The 23,861-nt window shown below is 41.3% G+C and overlaps 1 protein-coding gene across 7 annotated transcripts in view; it reads left to right on the forward strand.

Moving 5' to 3' along the window:
• atrx (ATRX chromatin remodeler) overlaps positions 1 to 23,861 on the forward strand; it is a 62,589-nt gene that overhangs the window by 7,986 nt on the left and 30,742 nt on the right. For 6 of the 7 annotated variants that reach the window (XM_017718801.2, XM_017718805.2, XM_037540408.1 and 3 more), the window contains 16 exons: positions 690 to 833; positions 2,841 to 2,950; positions 3,045 to 3,112; positions 4,514 to 6,441; positions 8,929 to 8,995; positions 14,572 to 14,723; positions 15,803 to 15,967; positions 17,972 to 18,092; positions 18,192 to 18,288; positions 18,407 to 18,598; positions 18,685 to 18,826; positions 20,071 to 20,180; positions 21,520 to 21,666; positions 21,975 to 22,152; positions 22,379 to 22,516; positions 23,420 to 23,595. In XM_017718801.2, the coding sequence (XP_017574290.1) occupies positions 690 to 833; positions 2,841 to 2,950; positions 3,045 to 3,112; positions 4,514 to 6,441; positions 8,929 to 8,995; positions 14,572 to 14,723; positions 15,803 to 15,967; positions 17,972 to 18,092; positions 18,192 to 18,288; positions 18,407 to 18,598; positions 18,685 to 18,826; positions 20,071 to 20,180; positions 21,520 to 21,666; positions 21,975 to 22,152; positions 22,379 to 22,516; positions 23,420 to 23,595 (3,935 nt within the window). The remainder of the gene's footprint in view (positions 1 to 689; positions 834 to 2,840; positions 2,951 to 3,044; positions 3,113 to 4,513; positions 6,442 to 8,928; positions 8,996 to 14,571; positions 14,724 to 15,802; positions 15,968 to 17,971; positions 18,093 to 18,191; positions 18,289 to 18,406; positions 18,599 to 18,684; positions 18,827 to 20,070; positions 20,181 to 21,519; positions 21,667 to 21,974; positions 22,153 to 22,378; positions 22,517 to 23,419; positions 23,596 to 23,861) is intronic. The other variant, XM_017718802.2, reaches the window with a different exon arrangement.

The raw sequence follows: 23,861 nt of genomic DNA on the forward strand, positions 1-23,861 counted from the left end.
TTAAATGGCTCAATTGGAACATTACGTCCATGTAAACACCTGAATTGAAAGTAGTCCAATTGAGGCAGTTTGGAATACAGGTTCTATCCGATTGATCGAGGTGGGTAATCCTGTAAATAATCTGTTAAATAGAAGAATATCAACTGTGTAAACTCCTGTATCCGATTACATTCCCTATCGGAAAGTTTCAGTCCGTTCTGCATGTGCATCGCGTCACAGTGAGAGTTTATACTGTTCGACACGGCGGAGCAGAAACTGGTCTGCAGAGGAGACGAAGTTCATGCTCTGGTCTTTAAAAGACGGCGGTGGGACGGACGTCCAGCTTATGCGTCTCAGAGCACGACGTCTTCCTCTCGGCCTTCTTTAATAAGGACGTGTGAAGGACGTTTTCCTGAGTCTGACGTCATTTTAAAGCAGTTAAAAACACAATCACTGCTCACTGCTGCTCATCTCACTCTGACTGGACTCATGATAACATCTACACTAAACGGTTCTCGTGCGTCGTTTTGGATCGGGGTACTTGTAGTGAGCATGAAAACAGATTTTCCATCAGAGTGTTGAGTACAAACACCTCAGTCTTCATCTATAATCGCAACGTGTTCGGTCAGATTGGCAAAAATCTCTGCATGTAAACTTATCCAGTGTGTTCTGGCCCGTGTGGCCTTCGCTGTTTTGCTTCATTTGTGCAGACACAGTGGTAGTGAAGCCAGAACCGGTCAATAATGAAGGGAAAGATGACTTCAGAGGCCCAGAGTTCCGTAACAGAGGGGGTAAAGTTAAAGATGAGACCCCAAGGAGGCATCCTGGTGAGTCCGCAAGGAGGAAAATCACAGGTTGTGTATATGTTATGTTTATTTATTTATTTTTTTGTTTTCATTGTCCTACAAAGAACCCAGGGCTGGGTGAAATGCACAAAAAACATTTTTTTGCTGAGGAATAGGCAAACATGAAAACGTAAGGGTTAATCTGTTGTAATGTATAAAATTATTTATCCAAGTAGAAACTAAAATAAGAAGGTCTGTACCTTGTTCTTGCACCCCATGTTGCTTTGAGTTACTTATGGAACAGAAAATAATAAAATATTAAACAGAAAATACTTTGCTTACATCCGACCATGATTGAAATGTGGGAATAAATAAATTGTTAATCTTTAATGTTGCAATGCTTGACTACTTGTTTGACTACTTGATGCTTGCAATTGATTTGTCAGTCTGATCCTATTTAAAGTCCATGCTAATTATTCACGATAAGTGATCTGATGTACACCACACTGTGTAATATAATAATACAGTAATATAGGAGTTTATTTTTAAAATAGCGATTTGATAATGCTGCTTGCATTTTCACCATGGTAGCTAGCAGGGTTAGCTCGGCGCTGTGTGCAATTTTAAGCCAGCTCTGACATTTTTAGCTTTATAGACAAGCATAACATTGAGTATCTCCTTGTTTCTATGCTCACTGTCCACTTTATCAGCTCCACTGACCGTATAGCTGCACTCTGTAGTTCTACAGTTACAGACTGTAGTCCATCTGTTTCTCTGATACTCTGTTACCCTGTTCTTCAGTGGTCAGGACCCCCATGGACCCTCACAGAGCAGGTACTATTTGGGTGGTGGGTCATTCTCAGCACTGTAGTTACACTGACGTGGTGTGTGTTGTGCTGGTACGAGTGGATCAGACACAGCATTGCTGCTGGCGTTTATAAACACCTCAGTGTCGCTGCTGGACTAAATAGTCCTGTGGGCAGCGTCCTGTGACCACCGATGAAGGACTAGAGGATGACCAACACAAACTGTGCAGCAGCAGATGAGCTGTCGCCTCTGACTTTACATCTACAAGGTGGACCGACAAGGTAAGAGTGGACAGTGAGTGGACAAAAACTCAGGCCAGCACATCACACCACCACCATGTCAGTGTTACTGCAGTGCTGAGAATGACCCACCACCCAAATAGTACCTGCTCTGTGAGGGTCCATGGGGGTCCTGACCACTGAAGAACAGGGTAACAGAGTATCAGAGAAACAGATGGACTACAGTCTGTAACTGTAGAACTACAGAGAGCAGCTATACAGTAAGTGGAGCTCATGAAGTGGACAATGAGCGCAGAAACAAGGAGGTGGTCAGAATGTTATGCCTGATTGGTGTAAACCAGTTAAAGCGAGTCTGTTGGGAGCAAACGGTGATGTTAATCATCTGGCTGCATTTTATGGGCCCAGGTTTTAACTATACCAACTGGGCTTTTTCGAGGAGTCATGAAGCCTGTTTGCTGAAGCGCTGTGTTATTTATGCCTGTAAAGTTGCTGCTCTTGCTGTGATTTTTGTCTTGTTTGGTCAAAACAGTAACTTAAAAACATGAGAACACATTCTTTGACTTTCCTTAATAAAAAAAAATAAAAGAAAAAAAAAAGAAGAAGAAACTAATTACACTTTCCTAACCAGATATTCCAGCTGTGATCCTGAAACACACGGATCACCTGAGGAAAAATTAAGGATGCATAAAGAAAAATCTAAATCATGATCTACTTTTAAGGCCTTTTTTTTTTTTCCTGTCCGTAATTTCAGCCCTGAAAATAGACGGCTAGGTTTCCGTCATGTTGATTTTGTGTGCAATTACTTGTGAATGGCAGACTCCTCCTTCCTGACCTTATGGCAAAGAAAAGGTTCCCACTCAGCGCGCCGAAGTAAAAGCTGCTCTAATGCCTAATACTTAAATGAAAAAGAGTAATATATTTCAAATTAACATTATTCATATTAAAAAGATGATTTTTGATCATTTTTATGCTTTTTGCTTTCCTGGCCCACAACATAGCATTGAGATTTTTATTTGTCCCCTTTGTCCAGATGAGCACCTTCAGGAGATTGTGAACTGCACTGCATGTGGAAAGCAGGTCAATCATTTTCAGAGGGATTCTGTCTTTCAGCATCCTGCTCTCAAAGTTCTGATCTGCAAGGTAGGTTTATCAGAGAGCTTGTTTCACGCAGACATATGTCGTCTTTACGTTTAGTGTGAAATGACCATCGCATGTCTTCCTTTTTTCCTCCCAGTCATGTTTTAGATATTACATGAGTGATGACATCAGTAAGGACGAAGATGGAATGGATGAACAGTGCAGGTTGGTAGTGGTTTTTTAATTTATGTATTTATTAATTATTTTTGCTTATTCCACTTTAAGGGTTTTTGCAAACTGTTGAGCTTTATTTTTTTAATACCATAATACACCTCAGCCAACCAAACATATGCTTTATTAAAAAGCAAATGCTATGTTGTGTTAATACCGATGGCTTTCAGTTATAAATAAGTCCATTTGGTTGAATGACAGTGGAATGGGCTGTTTTGAAGAGGGCTCCAACACACTGCGAGTGCGTCCCAGTTCAGGGGCTGCATACTCCAATAGGACACTGTTTACGAAGGCATGTCCTTCGAAGGCTGCTTAGACCCGCAAAGGCTGAACTGAAGTGATACGGTCTGCTCTGAGGCAGATGTTCTGTTTGTGTCACAGGGCCACTGTTCCCTCCCTTACCACTACATCACGAAATGCACAGTTCTTTTTAAGTTCTTTAAAAACAGCCAGAAACTTCGATTTGTTTTATTTTTTCATGTGTTGGAGCAGGAGATGCTTCACTCACTGCTGGCTCCTATTGTGGGTTGTTTTATTGTTTGCTATTCGTTCACTCAGCAGGTAAAAGTGGCCCAAATCCGATTTTTTTTCTTTTCTTCATGTGACAGCAAAAACGCATTGAATCTGACGTCTCAGATTGGAATTCAGGATGCTTTCATATGTGGGACTGAAGCCCAATACGTATTCGATCTGTAGCAATTTGACAATTTTACGTCAATCCAGCCCAACGTTATTCATAATTTTGCGCTGCTGAGCCTCAAACATTTAGGCTGATGTTTCTGTACTAAAAATATGTACAATCATCCAAAACGCTCCATGTTTGAGGAGATTTCCAATGAGGCTGCAGCATCAAATAATGGTTAAAAGTCTGAAAGCGAAGTTTAAAGAATCAGAGGACGTAAACTGGGTGATGAGCCCAGTTGTCGGTCAGTTAAGCTTCCTGGTGGGTCCTGTGATGCTGGTGAAGATGAAGCTGATCCTCTGGTCATGGTCGTGATTGTTCACATCTGGAGCTTGGGAGCATCATCTGTTCAGAATGATGCTGCATATGGGTCACGTTTTAAGGGATAATGTCAATAGCCAAACAAAGATTTGGGCCACTTTTTTCTTGCTCCGAAAGGCAGTACAGATTGATGCTGCCCTCTGCTGGATGTATAACCGTAAAAATCAATTGCAGCACTGTGTTCAGAAAGTTTGATATAGAAAACTGTAGTGGTACTGATATACTTCTGAAATTTTTAAAACGCATATTTGCCTAAAAGGAATTTGCATAAGAGGTGTTTCTTCTTAATTCAGTGTAATTATAGTCTTAGCAACTTTACTGAGTGACTGTAATGATCTTGGTGATTTGCAGGGGATTTTGTGTAACATCATGTGTGTAAATTCATCCTTCAGGTGGTGTGCAGAGGGAGGCAACCTCATTTGTTGTGACTACTGCAGCAATGCCTTTTGCAAAAAATGCATTCAGCGTAACCTTGGGAGAAAGGAGCTCTCCGGAATCATGAACGAAGATAACAAGTGGTATTGCTACGTGTGCCATCCAGAGCCTCTTCAGGACATTGTGGCAGCGTGCGAGAAGGTCCTGCAAAATCTAGAAAGCAAGAAAAAGCCCAAGGGAGACCATGACAAAGCAAAGCGCGATAACTCAAAGCACAAGCACGGAAAAAGTCAAACTACGGCTGTAAACGGAAAGGATGTTAATTCTGATGGAGCAGGGACTCTTACTTTTTCCTACAAAACGTTGGCGGTTCCGAAGGAACTTGTCAAAAAGACAAAAAAACTGATTGAGACAACAAATGGCTTGAACACCACGTTTGTACAGTTCATTCAGCAAGGGTCAGTCCAGCGTGGGGACAGTGTTGTCAGGTACCGGCACTTGAAAGCATTCAGATCTGTTCTGGCTGACCTGAAAAAGGTCCATGGAACTTTGGAAGAGTCGTTGGAGGTAGAATTCCGAGACCTGGAGGTCCAGAATGGAGAGGCACATGGGTCTGCTGACAGCCAGACTGTAGATAATGCAGTCCCCGACTCACAACATGCTGACGAGGTTAGTGAAAAGGTATTAGATAGCACTGCGAACTACAGTCCAGTGGTTCTGGGGGATCATGTGGATGGTGAAGACGCTGTCTCAGCAGATGTAGAAATGAAGGAAAGTCCAGATCCCTCGGCAGGGAATGCAGCGGATAAGTCAAAAGAAAGAGAAGCCAAAGAATCTGTTGTCAAATGTGAGGTTGAACCTGACTGTGATGATGGCTCTACATCAGCTGGTGAAACCTCTCTTGACAAAGATATTGTGTCTATTCCACCGTCTGTACCCGAAGAGCTCTTTGAGATGGTCGAGAGTCTGGCAGATTGTGTGAAACAAGAGGATGCGAGCAATACCGCTGATCCCGACGACGGTAAGGTAGATGATGCGTCCCTGTCCAACGAGGAGTCTGAAGAATCTAGTAAACGTTCTGAAAGTTTGGGTAAGAAACTGTTTGTAAAGCTGACGCCTGTTCCTCTTAAAATTACCATCAAGAGAGACAAAGGTGAAGACGCATCGAAGTCCAAGGAGAGAGATGGTGGTGCTGTGTCACCGGACGAAGGTGCAGACAGCAGACGATCGCCAAGGATGAAGACCACTCCGCTGCGCAAGTCGTCTGAGGGAAAGGACAAGAGTAAGTCTGATGAGTCAAAAGATAAAAAAGAGAAAAATGATAACGGTCTGGAGCTTCCAGCCTCCAGTCCCGTTGACTCTGACTCTGATGAAGTCCCTGAGGTCCTTCGCCGGACAGAAGGCATGGGCGCCAGCTCAGACGAACAGGAGGCAGAGCACAACGGGAAGCCTTCGGTTGACGGTGCTAACGAAAACAAAAGGTCGTCTTCCCGGTTTTCTGCGAGGACATCAGCAAAGCGCAAGCTCAATGTAAGCTCATCTGATTCCGATCAAGGTGCAAAGTCCTCCAAAGCCAAGAAAAAAGTCACAAAAAAAAAGAAAGGTAAAGAATCGGACTCCTCAAATCATGACTCGGACCTTGAGAAGGAGATCAAGCGTCTGAGCAAGCTTGACACTAACAAAAAACCGTCCAAGGGAGGCAAAAAGCAGGAGGACGAGAGCAAGAAGGTGGCTAAGAAAGGCCCTAAGAGGTCATTTGAGCGAGTAAGGCGGTCTCAGAGAGCTAAAGGGAATGCCGCAAAAGATTCATCCTCTGATGATGATGATAATGATGAAGAGGAGGGGCAGGCTGCAGACTCTGGAGAGGAAAGTGGAGATCAGCAGAAGATGAAACCTATTCTTGAGTCTGTTGTGACTGGCATCGATACTTTCCACCAGTCATCAGGTGAGTGGACTAAAAATCTTAAAGATGGAGATTTATTTAGATTGCCTTGTGCTGTAAATGTCTCTCTGTGGACAGGTATTGTTTTGTCTTTGCAGAGGAAATAAGAGAAAACCCTGCGAACTGCAGAAAAAAAGACTAGGATTTATGTTTTCGAAGTTTGGTTGGTTGGGATAGTGTAGTGGGTAACACCTCTGCCTTCTATGCTGTAGACTGGGGTTCAATCCCCACCTGGGCAAACACCCTACACTATACCAATAAGGGTCCTTGGGCAAGACTCCTAACACCACCTTGGCCTGCCTGTGTAAAATGATCAAATTGTAAGTCGCTCTGGATAAGAGCGTCAGCCAAATGCCACAAATGTAAATGCAAGTTGATGGAACTCTGATTACTATCCCTAAGTTGTTTAGTCAATCAGCCTCAAACTGGTCCTGTGGGACCGCGAGACGGTCCATATTTTGCTCTATTCCTTTGTGTTGGGAGTTGAAGTTGAGCAAAAAGATGTGGTCCGACAGGGTCTGAGAACTGAAATGAGTCACTAAATGACTCATATATATATATATATATATATATATATATATATATATATATATATATATATATATATATATATATATATATATATATATATTCACAATATATGAAAGATGAACAAGACTGCGTTTCTCCAGCTCCGACGTGCAAAACATACATAAATATATTAAGAAGTTAACGGCACGTAGACATACTAGACAGCATATATGAAACCTTATGTATGGGGGGAAAATATAGTAATATATGCACAACACCATTTCCAAAAAAGTTGGGATTCTGTGCAAAATGTAATTCAAAACAAAATGCAGTGTTGTGCTAATAATTTAAACTCTGTATTTAATTGAAAATAGTACAGAGACAACATGTTACATGTTGAAACTGAGAGATTTTGTTGATTTTGGAAAAAAAATTGTATGCCCATTTTGAATTTGATGCCAGCAACAAGAGGACGAGAGCAACAACCTGTTCCAAAGAAAGTTGGGATGGGCAACAAAAAACTGGTAAATTTGTGAAATCTTAAAAATAAACACCTGGTGGTTAATTGGAAACAGGTCAGTAACATCACTGGGTATTTAAAATAAAAATAAAAATAAAAAATCAGAGAAGTGGGGTCTTTCAGAAGTAAAGATGAGGAGGGGGTCCACCACTCTGTGAAAGACTGAACCATCTAATAGTGCAACAATTCAAGAAGAGCGTTTCTCAACGTAAAATGCTTTTTTTTTTTTATTGTTTACAGTACATAATCGCATTAATAGACTCAGAGAGTCTGGAGAAATCTCTGTCTGTGAGGGACGAGGCTGAACACCAGTATCTGCTGGCCGTGATCTTTGGGCCCTCAGGCAGCACTGCATTAAAAACAGACATGATTCTGTAGTGGAAATCACTGCATGGGCTCAGAAACACTTCTGAAAACCACTGACTGTGAACACAGTTCATCACTGCATCCACAAACGCTGTTAAACTCTAAAACACAAAGAAGAACCCAAATATAAACAGGATCCAGAAACGCTGCCACCTTCTCTGGGCCCATTTAAAATGGACTGCAGGGAAATGGAAAAGTGTCCTGTGGTCCGACAAATCCACATTTGAAATTCTTTTTGAAGCCCTTGATTATTTCGGCAAGACGATGTCAAACCACATAACTGCATGTATTACAGCAGCACTGCTCCGTATTAAAAGATTCCAGATGATAAACTGACCTGCCTGCAGTCCAGACCAATCACCACTGAAAAATCTAACAAATGAGCCCCTGAGTTGATAAGCAGCTGGATTCCTGTATCGAACAAGAGCAGGAAAACGTTTCACTTCTTAAACTACAGCAGCGTCTCCTCAGTTCCCAAACACTTAGTGTGCTGTTAAGGAAGAGGTGATGAAACACAGCGGTAAACACGACCCGTCCCAACGTGTTGTTGGCATCAAATTCACAGTGGGCCTATAGTTTAAAAAAAAAAAACAATTTCTCAATTTCAATATTTTGATATGTTTTCCTTGTAGTATTTTCCTTGATTTACATATCATTGCATCCTATTTTTATTTACATTCTGCACAGTTTTCCAGCTTTTTTAGAAATGGGGTTGGGGGGAGACAGAGGGGAAGACAGAGGGGGAGACAGAGGGGGAGACAGAGGGACCCCATCTGAACGCTTCTAGTAGAACTCTCCCTTCTTCTATGTTTATGCTCAGGAGTTAAGCAGTTCTGATGGGCCAGCATGTTGTCTATAGAACCACTGTTGTTGACCAAATAGGAGAATAAAATTCGTCAGAGTTATTTAAGTGCTTGTAAAGTTGTTCCTTCCTTCCTTCTTTCCATCACTCAAGGGTAGGTCTGTCTGTACCAGGCTCTCAGGTTTCTGATGCCAGTTGCGCCTTTGCTTCAAGTTGTACGTTATTTGAAGAGCCGTTCTAAGAGTCTGCCTTATGGAAATTACAGTAATGATCTTTATCATTCTTTGACCAGGCGATGAAGCTGAAACCAAAGAGGAGCCCTCTTCCATGATTGATGACGACGATGACCCTGAGAATAGGTATGAAGTCTTCTTCTCTAGTCATCCTGTTGCATAAGTGTCCAAACTTTTTTCAAGGGGGGCAGAATGGGTCCGATCAGAATACCTGAGGGCCGGTCGTTCTTCGCCAAAATATTATTCATAAATGGTTTTAAATCCTCAGTATTCGAAATATGAAATGCAGAACAAGCAACATTTATTATAAAAACTATTACGTTTGCTCTGTGCAAATACAGATGTTGTTGTCATTACGTGTTTCCTTAAACTTGGTCCAGATGAAAACCTCTTTGTTTGTGTTTTATCTTCTCTGATGCTGCTTGGAGTATTATTGTTTGTGTGCACTGTAACTGAGCTGTTGCCTTTTTTGGGTTCTTGCTTTTGTTTTTTTGTGTTTCTTCTTCTTTAATCAGTCACAAGAAAGAGGTTAGATGTAAAAGCATGCTGCACCGCAAGTAATTAAATTTCTCATTTTATAGCATTGTTTATAAACACATGACTGTGACTCAGTTTTCTCTCCACGCCATGAACGAGATGAGTGAAATATTGGGATTAGACCAACAGACCACCTCTGATTTCTGTTTTATGAGTAAATAAATGTTACTGTATCTGATCTTAAATCAGCTTAGACTTTATGTATTATAAAGCGTGGTGGGATGAAACAAATTGCTGAGGTTCACATACACCACGAATAAGGGAGAGTTATTAGGGTTGTACTGTCACAATATACGTCAGTGTTAATGTCATGATGATGCACTCTGGATCTAGTGAAGTCAGATTTCATGCAGATTTCAAACTAAAAATTTTAACAGTTGCACCTTCTTGAGTTTCAATTAAGTAATAATGGTTTTTATACAAATTATATATTATTTCAAGCACCACAGACATGCTTGTCCCAAAGGCTGAGGCCATATTTTGAGGTAAAAAATTTGCTTTTCTGCAGTTTTAACTGCAATAATCTATACATGACTATGGACTATATAAACTAAATGGCATACAGGAAACAACTGGCAAGTAAATATAATAAAAATATATAATAAACGTTCCCCAGTAGTTGTCACTGGTCTTACTGCGTAACAAAAAGTCTCTTATTTTGAAATGTCACACTGACGTCACTCGACTTCCCTTTACCTGTTTTCTGAGCATTCAGTTATCAGATTTTCTTACTTAGCTCATGATTTCATATTAAGCTTTTAGCTGACGTCACTGGTGTAACCAGCTTTATTGTGACAAAATAAAATACAAATGGATTAAATTACGCATTTTAGTGGATGTTAATTGATTGACAGCATGTGGTTTGATGCTCTGTAGCAGCCGTTTTGCAAAAATATGTTTTTCAGTAAAAATGTCTCTGTTTCCTTTATTATATGGAACAAGAATGAGGATCGCACCAGTGACTCCTATGGAGAGATAGAAAAGCATTCATTTCTATAGAATGACCCATAGTTCTGTTTAACACAGTTCATTATATTCCTAAAAGTGATGATCATGAATGTAAAAAGTTATCCGCTGCGCTGCTCTCGAAAATAGCTGGTTTGGTGAGGCTACCTAGGATGGTTGATTTAGCCAAGCTGTTGTCTTTTAGAAACAGTGGAAATTAATAACATCAGGGATTACATAAAAATAAAAACATGTTGGAGTTATATAAGCATTTTTTTATTATTCTGTACTGAAAACATTGTTGTGGTTTTTTGCATCACAGTACTTACCGTATTATAAAATGTATTGTTTCACCGCTAGAAGTAGTGAGGTTTGCATTACATTAGTACCTTTTCACCTGCGAGTATTTACAAGATGTATAGGTTCAAGCCATCACGGCAAAGGAAGGTTTGGTTTTGCACACTGGAGAGTTTCTATCAAAGACACTAATAGAGGGGCACTCCAACCTAAAACCTAGCTGTTAATGTATTGTTGTGTTACACTACATTGGTTTTACAGAATTTGCTTTTTTTGTCCTTTTTTTTTGTCCTGTAAATAATCCATTAAATATTACATTCCATTAAATACATTACATAAATAGAAGAATAATATCCGTGTAAACGCCTGTATCCGATTACTTTCCCTATCAGAAAGTTGAAGTCCGTTCTGCATGTGCGTCGCGTCACAGTGAGAGTTTATACCGTTCAACACGGCGGAGCAGAAACTGGTCTGCAGAGGAGACGAAGTTCATGCTCTGATCTTTAAAAGACGGCGGTGGGACGGACGTCCAGCTTATGCGTCTCAGAGCACGACGTCTTCCTCTCGGCCTTCTTTAATAAGGACGTGTGAAGGACGTTTTCCTGAGTCTGACGTCATTTTAAAGCAGTTAAAAACACAATCACTGCTCACTGCTGCTCATCTCACTCTGACTGGACTCGCGTGATGCTGGTTGTCATGGTAACGTCTACACTGAGCTGTTCTCTACACATGCGTGTCATTTTGGATCGGATTACTTATAGTGAGCATGTAAACAAAGATTTGCATCAGATTGTTCAGTAGAGTGGGAAACGCCTCAGTCTTGGGTCTATAATTGGAATGGATTTAATCGGATTAGAGAAAATCTTTGCATGTAAACACACGGTCTAATCTCGCCACAATAGCCAGCAAGTACTCGCACAGATGTGCTGCTCATATAGACACTGAGTACAGATATTAATCTAGATATTTGTTACGTTCCTCTTGCGATTTGATTGCGAATTGCCCTTGATAACGCGAACATTTCAAAGAAGCTGTCCTCAAATTGGTTCCTCCCACCTTTAGGATACATCAGAAGTGAATTTTCCTAATCTTTAAATCAAAAATCGGAAAACAGCATATAAAATATGTACATGTTGGCTGTAGTTGTCCTTTTGAGCACCTTTGACTGTCAGTGCTACATTAAACTACGAAGTAACACCTTTTAGGTAATGTTATCAGCATATTTACAAAAGATCTACTAGCGATTTTGAAATATTAATAATATAGATAGCATTATTAAGAGTGGTAAAGCCACACATCGCTCCATTGAGGCTGTCCAAGACACTATTTGAGGCAATCCGAGACACCAAGACTTGCCCGATACATTTTGTATCAATGATATGAGATGAGAGATCAACCAGGGCAGAGCAAGTGAGTCATGAGTAATGACTCAGGTCCACAGTCAGGCCTGATGGTACAAACTACTTTTTCCATGTTTTCTTTTGGACGTCCACAAAGGAAAACAAGGAAAAAGCAGTTTGTACCATCAGGCATGACACTGGACCTGAGCCATATTCCATCCACTAGCAGAGGAACTAAAGGCTCAGCTGGTTTTATTGGAACCATATACTGCTGAAAGATGTGAGCCATGGACAAAGGCACATGGACATCTTTTGATTTAAGTAGAGGGCACTGGAAGTTTTGTTGGTACCAGAGTTCAAAGCGTAGACGTGCGTCCTGTGTTTGCGCTGTTCTCTTTCCGTGAGCTGCTGTTTATGTTGCATGGGATGCTGTCGACATTCCAATGGCTATTAAAGCAAACGAGAATAAGGATCTGTGCCTAGAAAGAAACTCTGGCCTAATGTCTGGGGTACGTGTTGGACAGTGGAGAAATTCTGACCATAGGTCAGAAAGGTCGAGTTTATTCTTGCTCTGAGGGGCACCGATGTCCTTTATGCCCTGTTGCGGCTCCACGGCAGTCTTGGATTATTAGGTAAAAATAAAACAATCCTCCTGTACAGTAAAATAAAGCTCTGCTTATCGTTGTAACAATAAATGGTGTTAAATACTGGAGTTAATGTAGCTCAGATCTGCTAATTCAACCTTTAACCCTGAAGGTTGGTGCACAGACCACAGCACCACAGCAAGGCAGACATGAATCTCGTCCGGCTGACTTATTAGCTAACGAAAAGGAAAAGAGAGAAATTTAAGACGAACATCAATAATTTGGAGCCAAACTGACTTATTAGCATTTATTAGCGCTCGGCTGGTTTCCTTCTACGTTTAATCTGCAACGAGAAACTGTCAAACACTAAAACGTGGAAAATCTGAAGTCAGGTTCTCTTTTGAATTCCCCCGTTCCTCCTTAAGTGGTGCAGCGGGTGCATTCTGGAACCATTTAAGGTGGAACGGGATAATTTGAACAAGAAGCTGGTGCGACTTCAGCCTCATAAAAAGTCAAACGTTGAGAGACATTTTACAAGAAACTGTTCCACTTTTGTGGAAAAGTTTCCTGCTGGAGATGTGAGAAAAGTAGGTATAGCTGAGCTGAAGCTTAAAGCAGAGCCAAGTAAGTCTGTTTTTATTTATATTATGTTTAGTCTGTACTGGTTCATCAGCACATACTAGGACACATTTACAGCCAAGGTGGTAAAATGGACATGTTTTGGCTCTCAAGGTGGTTTGATTTTTGTTGAAGGGGGAAAAATGCCTCGTCTTAACATTTGGATGCGACTGCTGGTGTAGCGGGATGGAGCTGACTGCAATTCCGATCCGTGTCACAAACGTCTCTGGGAGTAACGGGTTGAAAATAAATATGAGTGAGCCCTTGAAGAACTGAAGGACAGAACGTGATGAGCTTTTATTCTAGGTTTCAGATTGTAGGCAGGCTTTTGTTTTTCACGCTGCTGCGTTGAGGATCGTCCTTGAGACTTTTTCAAGGAGCGCAGTGTTATTGAGACTTCAGAGGTTTCATAAGTAAACACATTTTTCTTTGAAGCATTTAGCGTAATATTTGGATCACTGTGATTTGGCAAGTTAGTCGACTAAAGGATGATGATGATGATGAGGAGGAGGAGGACGAAGAGAAAGGTCAGGAACCTCGATTTGTAAATCTCCATTCCCTTCAAACTATCATCTCAATGGCTGGTCCTCTAAGGCTGCGTTCACGTTACAAGCCTCGTTGCTCAAGTCCGATCTCTGACACGACGGTTCACACTCGTTTAGGTGATTCAGTTCGGTCATTAAACAAAGAAAAATGGTGAAAAGTCTCTCACATGTGCAGCAAAGCTTTTTAATGAGCTGATTTTAAGGCACGTTCGAGTTTATGTACATATAAAAAAAAAAAAAAAAGTTTAAAAAGCTGAAAAGATGAGTAGTGTGTGTGATCCCTAATCATTTACTGTGGAGCCCCAATATTTTAGTCGCCCAAAAATAGCCTGCAAAACCAGTGTGACAGTCTAGAGCTGTTATAATCTGTTCAGACTTTAAAAGTCATGTTATATATGGATGGATGGATATTAATATGGAATATTACCAGTGTTAATGGCACACTATTAATTGTAATGTACAATATTCAGTCAGCTCTTTTCAACCTTATGACTTGATGCATGCATATTCTCTCATTCGTCCATTTGTCCTGTCCTCTGTTATCCCGTCCCATCATACTCTATACAACAATTGGACCACATAGTATCTTTAACAGCAGCAGTCAAGTTGCTATCTGAATGTTTAGTGCACCGAAACACAGGGTGCTGATCTGATCTGATCTTCTCTCTCTCTCTCTCTCTCTCTCTCTCTCTCTCTCTCTCTCTCTCTCTCTCTCTCTCTCTCTCTCTCTCTCTCTCTCTCTCTCTCTCTCTCTCTCTCTCTCTCTCTCTCTCTCTCTCTGCGCCTCTCTCTGCCTCTCTCTCTGCCTCTCTCTGTTTCTCTCTCTGCCCCCAAAGAATTGCAAAGAAGATGCTGTTGGCCCAGATCAAGGCAAATTACTCATCTGGCGATGCCACCTCCTCCGAAGATGAGGATGGCAAAAAAGAGGATGAAAAGTCTTCATCGAAAGTAAAGGATGATGATGAAGATGAGGAGGATGAAGAGAAAGGTCAGGAACCTCGATTTGTAAATCTCCATGCCCTTCAAACTATCATCTCAATGGCTGGTCCTCTAAGGCTGCGTTCACATTACAAGCCTCGTTGCTCAAGTCCGATCTCTGACACGACGTTTCACACTCGTTTAGGTGATTCAGTTCGGTCATTAATGTAAACGATCCGGCGTCCTGAAATGACCCGCATGCGCACATCCTACTCAGTAATGTCGCGTGACTGATTCACGAGCATCATGAACACAAACTAACGAGCAGAACGAGAAGATGATTAACTCTGATCCGCTCTCAGCTTCATTATTAGAGCGAGAGGAAGGAGAAAAAGGTGAGAGGAGCTGCTTTTCCACCTTTTGCAGGCTTTAGCTTCTGTTCGGTGCTGTTGCCATGGTAACGCTGAATGACGGCGCACGCGCAGTGGGGGAAAAAGAACATGAATTCCGGTCTGAGCGCCACGTTAAGGTCACGTCTACGAATCGGATACGTATCGGATCTAGGACCACTTATGAAAGTGGCTCAGGTCAGATTTGAAAAGATCAGATTTGTGTCCACAGCCCTGAAAACACCAACAGTCACATTAGGGCCAAAAATCTGATTTGTGCCACTTCAACCTGGTAATGTGAATGTAGCTTAACCCAGTCTCTGCCGTCATGATATTTTATATGCACTATGTACAAAGGTTTTTAGACACTTGCTCCTCTAGGATTTTTTAGTAGTAGTAATAGGAAGCCCATTCTATCTTTAGTGCTTTTCTAGATTAATTACATAGACTACCATTGAACATCTGTGTTGGCAGTGTCCACACCTTATGCATATTGTATATGTGGTTGGATAGTGTAGTGGGTAACAACTCTGCCATCTATGCTATAAACTGGGGTTCAGTCACCCACCAGGGCAAATACCCTGCACTATACCAATAAGAGTCCTTGGGCAAGACTCCTAACCCTGCCTTGGCCTGTCTGTGTAAAAATGATCATTGTAAATTTATAAATGCGTATTGTAAATTTGTAAATGCATATTGGTTGAACGTGTGCTTTTGCGTGTTGATAGTATTTCTGTTTTTCTGTCTTTTGTCCTTACAGAGGAAGAGGAGGAAACCTCAGACTCTGGTTCAGACGTGGATGTGAAGAAAGGTGGACGGAGGCACAGTTTGCTTCGTAAGAAGCTGACGCTCAGCGAGGGCGAGTCGGATGACGAAAAACCAGCCAAGAGTAAGAAAGAAGTGAAAAGGAAAGGAAGACGGAAAGGTCAGTATTTATGAAGCCAAAGGTGCTCCACGATGGTCTGCACTTGCGTTTATGTTTATTAAAAAAAAAAAGGTTCAAATTGATGGTTTTCCATGAAGCCAGGCACCAATTTTACACTTTGAGTCTGTTTTTGAGCCTTTGAGTCTATTCATGAGCAGCAAGCTGATGGATTCCAGCTGTAACCACTGCAAAATATAACATTCATACTATATTGTACTCCACATACCTCAGGCTTGCTATATTTCAACTTGTTCTACCACAGCAGCAGCTGCAGGAGGCTTATGTAGGCTTGACTAGTGGTAGAATCTGGGCAAGTTGGCATGAAGTCCCTCTTTCAGACGCTAAAGCTTTGTTCACACAGCAGGTAAAAGTGGCCCAAATCCAGTGTTTTTCTTCATGTGTGACACAGATGTGTGTGTGTGTGTGTGTGTCTGTCTGTCTGTGTAAACAGATAAACACACTGAATCTGGAATTTTTCTGTTCCGATTTGAAACCTCTCATATGTGGTACTGAAAACCAAATACGTCTCTGCAGCAATGCAGCTCAGTCTGAACAGCCAGATCGGAATTCATTCGACTTTTATGTCAGTCCAGCTCTAGGTTTGTCATCATTTCATGCTGCTGAGACTCATAAACAATTAGCTGATGTTTCTGTTCCAAAAAATTAGAAGGCACTTATCGCAGCTGCTCCATGTTTGAAGAGATTTCCAAAGAAATTTCCGAACGAGGCTGCAGCGTCGTTTGGAAATAACAGTTTAAATAACAGTTAAAAGTCTGAAAGTGAAATGTAAAGAATCCGAGGACGTGAACCGAAGAAGTGACCCCACCCTTTTTAAGGCTCGAACACATTCTGGGTGATGAGCCCAGCTGTCGGTCAGTGAAGCTTCATGATGGGTCCTGTGATGCTGGTGAAGATGAAACTGGTCCTCTGGGAATGACTGGCGTTCGTTGGCGGTTGTGATTGTTTACCTCTGGATGAGTTGTGATGCAGCGTGCTCTCTATTCTTTTGCACATGTGGCTCAGTTTAGGAGCTGATCTGTTCAGACTAACGTCACATACAGATCACATTTCAAAGATAATGTGCACAGCTAAACAAAAAATCTGATTAGGTGAGAAAATCAGATTTGGGCCACTTTTACCGGCTGTGTGAAAGTAGCCTAAGCAGCTTTGCTGAAATGCTGCAAAAACTTAATGTGATCACTTACAAGTTGTAACGTATGTTTTTACATACTGATGTTTTTGAAAAACTAGATGTGAATTGATTTGATGAAAATAAAAGGTGTTGTGGTTGTGCCACTCCATTACCATTTGCTGGAGAAAATACGAAGAATTGTTGATGTCATCAGTGGGCAAGGTTTCAACTATATAAATTACTGGACAGGCTGCCTGCTTATCTATATGGTAGGCCAACCATTGTGTAATGGCAGTTTGTGTGTGTATTTAACCCTTGTGTGGTGGTGCTGTGTTTGTTACTCAGTGGTCTGGTGGACCCACCACATTGTTTTTTGAATCAGTACAGTCATAACAATTTATGCGATAATACCAGATGTTTAAAATATCAGTGTTCAGCATCAGAGTTCTCCTTTAGCAGCTGTAGCCAGTCAGCAGCCTGTCCATGTTGTTCACCTTCTCTCTCACATACACACACAAACACAAACAAACAGCAGGCCCTGTATGAGGAGAACAGAATGAAGGACACAGGACCTCCACACTTTTACTCCCCGCGGGTTCAGCCCAACACAAGTGTAATATAAATGTGTGCGGGGTGAACAGAGTGAAGACCCTGAAAATGGCTTATTTCATGTTCTTCATTGAAAATGAGCAAAGGCTGAGAATCTGAGGTTGAAATAATAATAAATCACATTTTTCTTTTGGTAGATATTTAAAAATGGGTCAGACCTGAACTCCACACAAGGGTTAATTTATAGTTGACTTGTGCCAAAATTTGAGCTGATGCTGCTTAACTTAGTTCATAGTGGCCAATCTGTGCTTTGCTTTGTGCAGTGGGCAGCGATGACTCTGATTCCGACTTCAAACAGTCAGGCTCAAATTCTGATAGCGAATCGGCGCTGAGTGCCGCAGTGAGTGAAGATGAAGATGAAAGCAAAACCAAGCGGAGAACGCGGTGAGTTAGAGTTCTTTAATGAGAAGTTTCCACACTCAGATTATTTATTTTATTTGACGTTATGAAAGAATTATGAATGCGCTCTGGTCCTTCTTGTAGGTCTTCCAAAAAAGCTGACAAAGACAGGAGTTACCAGAAGGAAAAGAAGAAAAAGCGACGACGCATTAAGGTTCAGGACTCTTCCTCCAGTGACAAGGTACTGTTGGAGTGGCTCCCAGCACGCAGGGCTCTACAGTTGATCGGTTCAGACGTGGTTCTGTCTCGAGTTTGTGTAGATTTATGCTTCAGTGTGTTGTCTTTGAATTTCTCTGCAGAGCGGAGGCGAAGGGGAGGAAGAAGAAGACGGTGAGGGAGATGATAAGGGCACTCCCAAGGGGCGCAAGAAGATCCGCAAGATCCTCAAGGATGACAAGCTGCGCTCGGAGACCCAGAACGCCTTGAAAGAGGAAGAGGAGAGGAGGAAGCGCATTGCTGAGAGGGAGCAACTGAGAGAAAAGCTACGGGAGGTGTGTAGGCACACGATGAGCTGGAGAGGTTTGTTGGGATTGCGTTGTAGACGTTGTTTCAGACTGATGGGTTCTCACTGCTTTAGACCATCGTGGTGGAGGAGTCGTCGCAGGTCACTTGCCCCATTACTACTAAGCTGGTGCTTGATGAGGATGAGGAGACCAAGGAGCCACTTGTCCAGGTCCACAGGAACCTAGTAACCAAGCTGAAGCCTCACCAAGTGGATGGTAAGTCAAGATTGCAATGCAGTCTTTTCTGTCCTGTTGCCTGAAAATCAGCAGGATATGAATTGTGCTTGCGTTTCTTTTTGAGCTGCTGGATGCCCTGCTGTCGAGCCTGGCAGTGCGGCTAAGTGTTTGGCATCAGTTTGAGACCGTGCAGATCTCTAAGAGGCTCGTATGTCACTCAGCAAGTGCGAATAGCAGGTTATATTCAGTTTTGATGGGGATACATTTGCTCTGTTTAAGAGTAACATGCTACCAGATGATAAACCCTCTTGTCCGTCATTGAGTTCCTGCCATCAGGCTCTCTTTTACACTGTTCAGCAGTATTTTTACAATTTAATGCGATTGTTAGTTCAGTTGTTCAAAAACGAGTTGAACCATGCGTTCAGGTCTGATGCGGGTGCTTGGTTTACAACGTAATTGGTTCTTTTTAGGAGGGATTGGCAGACCATGGAGTATTGGTGTCATTTCTGCATATCAGCCACTCATGTTAAAGAGCTTTACAGTCCAGCAAGTCTTTCTCCGTTGGGATGTTGAAGAACCTCTGTGTGTTTATCCTTTTTCCCACCTGCCAGACATTTTCAGGCTTAGTTACTGAATGTTTTTATTAATGTATTATAGATTTTAAGGTCTTTGACTGTTTTATACCTGTGATAACACTTCAGTCTTGGTGCTGTCAGCAGCAGTGTATATATAAATGGATTGAATTCCTGTGTTTTTTCATTAGGATGGTCCGTGGAAAACAAATGGTAATGGGTAGATTTCCTTTAATGAACTTCTGACCAGGTTCTGTAGGCGTGTGTGTCACAGTTCAGGATTTATAAATTACATTCAGGAACTGGAAAGTTGATGTGTTTAAAAACAAAGGGGGGAAAAAATGAAGTATGATCAAATCAAAAGGCATAGATCCCCCCCCCCCCCCCCCCCCCAATATGCCTTTATGTAATAGGCTTATGTTAATCTCGTTATTCCATAATTATTCATTTGTTTGAGTAAAATGTAAAATGAAAGGGCATAATACCAAAATATGAATATTGGGTCTGTTTCTAACTAATAACTGTTTGGATAACTGGCAAATTATTTGTACCGTTTTGATCAAACAAGAAAATATTTTGTTAAGGAATAGTTATATTGTTTTATTTTGGTGAGGGTGGAGAAGGGAAGGAAGACATCATGAGCCTTTCTTTATCCGTGTGTGTATGAAAATACTTTTCATGTCTCAATGTGATGTTTGTGTTGTTCTACAGGTGTACAGTTCATCTGGGATTGCTGCTGTGAATCTGTGAAAAAGGTTCAGAAGTCAACTGGCTCTGGCTGTATCCTTGCCCACTGCATGGGTCTTGGCAAAACCCTTCAGGTAAAGCTGCATGTTGTCCTGTTGTGCAGGATATTAATATTGGCAGGAGAAGCAGTTCAAACTGGTGCTTCTCCTGCAAAATAAACTGGTGTTTCTCTTTATTATACTGTTAATGATTTCATACTGTAGACATTCACCGATATATCGTCGCTGTCCAATGGAAAACGAGCATCTCCAAAATATCTTTACGGGAACACTCTTACCTTTCAATGTAAGTGAATGTAAAGAGATTTTGTTCCAAGTGGTTTTAGAGCATTTCTATTGGTGAAAGCTGGCGTGTTGAAATGATGTAGAAAACAAAGTCAACAAAAATGGAGATGCATGGTTTTCAATGGACAGCGACGATATAAACCGTGATTCAGTCTTTTTCTCCTTTATAGATGTAAATTTTGATATTCGAGCAGCCATGAAGTGTAATGAACGGATATTTTGTCAGCTGCAGGGGAAAGGAGCCAAAAAAGGGGGCCAAAAAGTGGCATGAAGGCAAATTTGCCACAAACAGGACTCTACATTTAAGTGGTTTCTCAATTCAGCTTAAGTACCAGAGGCTGCCTCTCAGATTAGCTTATTAGTTTTCATTAGAACTAAGTGGTTTTGTAGTGGAGGGTGTGATGAAGTTTCTTCTTGTTATTGAGTGATGTGCCAGCTGAGGGTTGGAATCTTTGGGCACGTCACGGGTTCATTTGACTTTGTTTTAAAATTACATCTTGGTACCCTTAATTCTTAACGCATCTTGGTGCTTCTTTCTTTAGCCTATTTTTTCCCTGTATTTATCCATCCTATTATCAGGCATTAGCTTAGTTGAATTTGAATGTAAATCCCACACAGCGTCATTATGCATTTGTTTGTCAGAGGTATTCCGACTTTTATGTATCGCTGGTTTTTTTTTTTTTTATTTAATGATAGCTGTTAAAATAGTAACACTGAGCCTGTGTAAAGTCTTGTTTATTAAGATTATATAAAGTATATAAAAATTTATCATTTTCCCAATATTCATCTTAAATCTCTCTCTTTGCCGTTTCGTTGTCTACTAGCTGGACAAGTCTGTTGTCTGCATTGCTATGGTGACCAGCAGTCTGCGTTGATCTTCTGGGTTAAAGCGTCAACCAGCAGTTCTACATTAACTCCCGTGTTTAAGACCATTTATTGTTAAACTGTGTTGAACGATCAGCAGAGCTTTATTTTACTGTAAAGGGATTATTTTATGTTTACCTATAAATAATAGCTGAGCTCTGCCTCGGTTGTCAGCCCATTAAACAGTGGTGCTGATGGGCTGTTCTGTGCACCGGTGGGTGAGCCCTTTTGATCACCATGCTGCCGTTCTTCTCTTGTCCTGCAGGTGGTGACATTCCTCCACACCATGCTCCTGTGTGAGAAACTCAACTTCTCCACAGCTCTGGTGGTGTGCCCCCTCAACACGGTCCTCAACTGGCTCAATGAGTTTGAGAAGTGGCAGGAGGGCTTGAAGGATGAAGAGACATTAGAGGTAGAGATTTGGTATTGTATCATTCATCGACCTTCCCTTTATTTCTTATTACCTGCACAATGGGTTCCCTCTGTTTCTCAAGATGAAGTATATACTTGAGGAGCTTAATATGGGAAACTTCCCATGTGTGTCTTCCATATTAACTGATCTCTGCATTTGCCAGTGTTGTAGCATTTGTGAATAGCAAATCCTATTTCCTGAGGAAAAGCCCAAATTGGCTAAAGTAACCGTGGCATTCCTTCATTATGCTGGCAGACTCAGGATGAGGAAGCTGTTGCTTTGTGCTCACAGTGCGTTTTGCCCGTCAGGTGACCGAACTAGCCACGGTGAAGAGGCCTCAGGAACGAGCCTATGCGCTGCAGCGATGGCAGGAGGACGGCGGCGTCATGATCATCGGCTATGAAATGTACCGCAATCTCACGCAGGGCCGCAACATCAAGAGCAAAAAGCTGAAGGAAGCATTCCAGAAAACGCTTGTCGATCCAGGTAAAGTATGACCTCTGAGGATGGAGCCGTGTTTCCTGGAGACGAACCAGACAATATATATATATATATATATATATATATATATATATATATATATATATATATATATATATTTTTTTTTGGTCACTAATTCTGTGCAGGAACACGACTGCAAAGATTGTGTTGATGTTCCAAAATGAGTTTCAGGGGTTTTGTTACATGATCCAGACTTTCCCCCTTTTCGCAGGTCCAGACTTTGTTATTTGTGACGAGGGTCACGTATTGAAGAACGAAGCTTCGGCCGTGTCTAAAGCCATGAACTCCATTAAGACTCGACGACGAGTGGTGCTGACGGGAACGCCGCTTCAGAACAACCTGATCGAGTGTGAGTGGCGACCATTTATCACAGCTGTTGTCCTAAATGTCTGTAAATGTTCGCTTTCGTTGAAATGAACAGCTGATGTCTTGTAGAATAATGGCCTTAATGTGTCTGCGGGGCTCTGATAACAGTTTGTTTATATTACGATGTGCCTCATGAGGTCAAATTTTACCAAGATGTGAGTGTTTGGCCTTGATTTGCAAAAAAAAAAAACATTGAATACATAAATGTGACTAGAAGGACTGTTTATGCAGCCGATGTAAACAAACAACAATATACAATAAGTGCTTGCGTAATATCATAATTTAATTATTTGGCATTATCAAAAGCAATACATTTGAACCTTTATGCACATTTATTTATTTTCACAGCTTTAGATCTAATGAAGTGGGATATAATAATTTAAAATTTTTATAGAAGATGGGGTTGACCAATTATCGGAGCCAGTATTTAGCATTTTTATCTCAGTTAATGCTTGGGCTTGCTTCTTGCCAGGAAGGTTGTTTTTGTTATGTATGCGCCTCTCCACATGAATTCCGATCTGAGCATCACATTAAAGTCGGATACGGACACGTATCCGATCTGGGACCTCGTATGAGCTCAAAGCACTTTATTTCTTGTAACATTCAGATTTTTGTTTGTAAATTGTAAGAGTTGCATTCTCGTCAATTTCACACTACAAACATCAAAATGATAGTAAATGAATATTGGCCCTAAATATTGGTTATCACTATCCATAATTGCTAATAATCAGTATTGGTATTGGCCCTGAAAGACATATTGGTCAAACCCTGTATAGACGTGTTGCAGAAGTAGTAAAATCACTAGACCTTCTGGTGTTTTGGACCTTTTGGGCTGGAGTTTAACTGATGTCGTTCAAATATCTTCTGACCTTGTTTCCTTAATCAGACCACTGCATGGTAAACTTCATCAAGGAGAACTTGCTGGGCTCAGTGAAGGAGTTCAGGAATCGCTTCATCAACCCCATCCAGAACGGCCAGTGCGCGGACTCCACGCTGGTCGACGTGCGCATCATGAAGAAACGTGCGCACATCCTCTATGAGATGTTAGCTGGATGCGTCCAAGTAAGTCGGCGTCTCTTCTTTTGATCGATTACTTAATTAAATCTTCAAAATAATTGTTAGGTTACTTCATTACTAATGCAGAGCTGTGTGGGTCTAGACCTAACAAGCCATGTGTAGTCTTTCCAATTAAATTATTAGAATTTTTTTTTAAAGTTTCAAAAAAGCTTTTAAAAAGATTTGAGGTGTTTATTAATGGCTCTGGCCGATAGGAGAGCTTCACATTTTATCCAGAATATACCCTGGTCAGTCAGAGGTTTTAATGGTAA

The sequence above is a fragment of the Pygocentrus nattereri genome, chromosome 8, assembly GCF_015220715.1.
Source record: "Pygocentrus nattereri isolate fPygNat1 chromosome 8, fPygNat1.pri, whole genome shotgun sequence".
Classification (NCBI taxonomy): domain Eukaryota; kingdom Metazoa; phylum Chordata; class Actinopteri; order Characiformes; family Serrasalmidae; genus Pygocentrus; species Pygocentrus nattereri.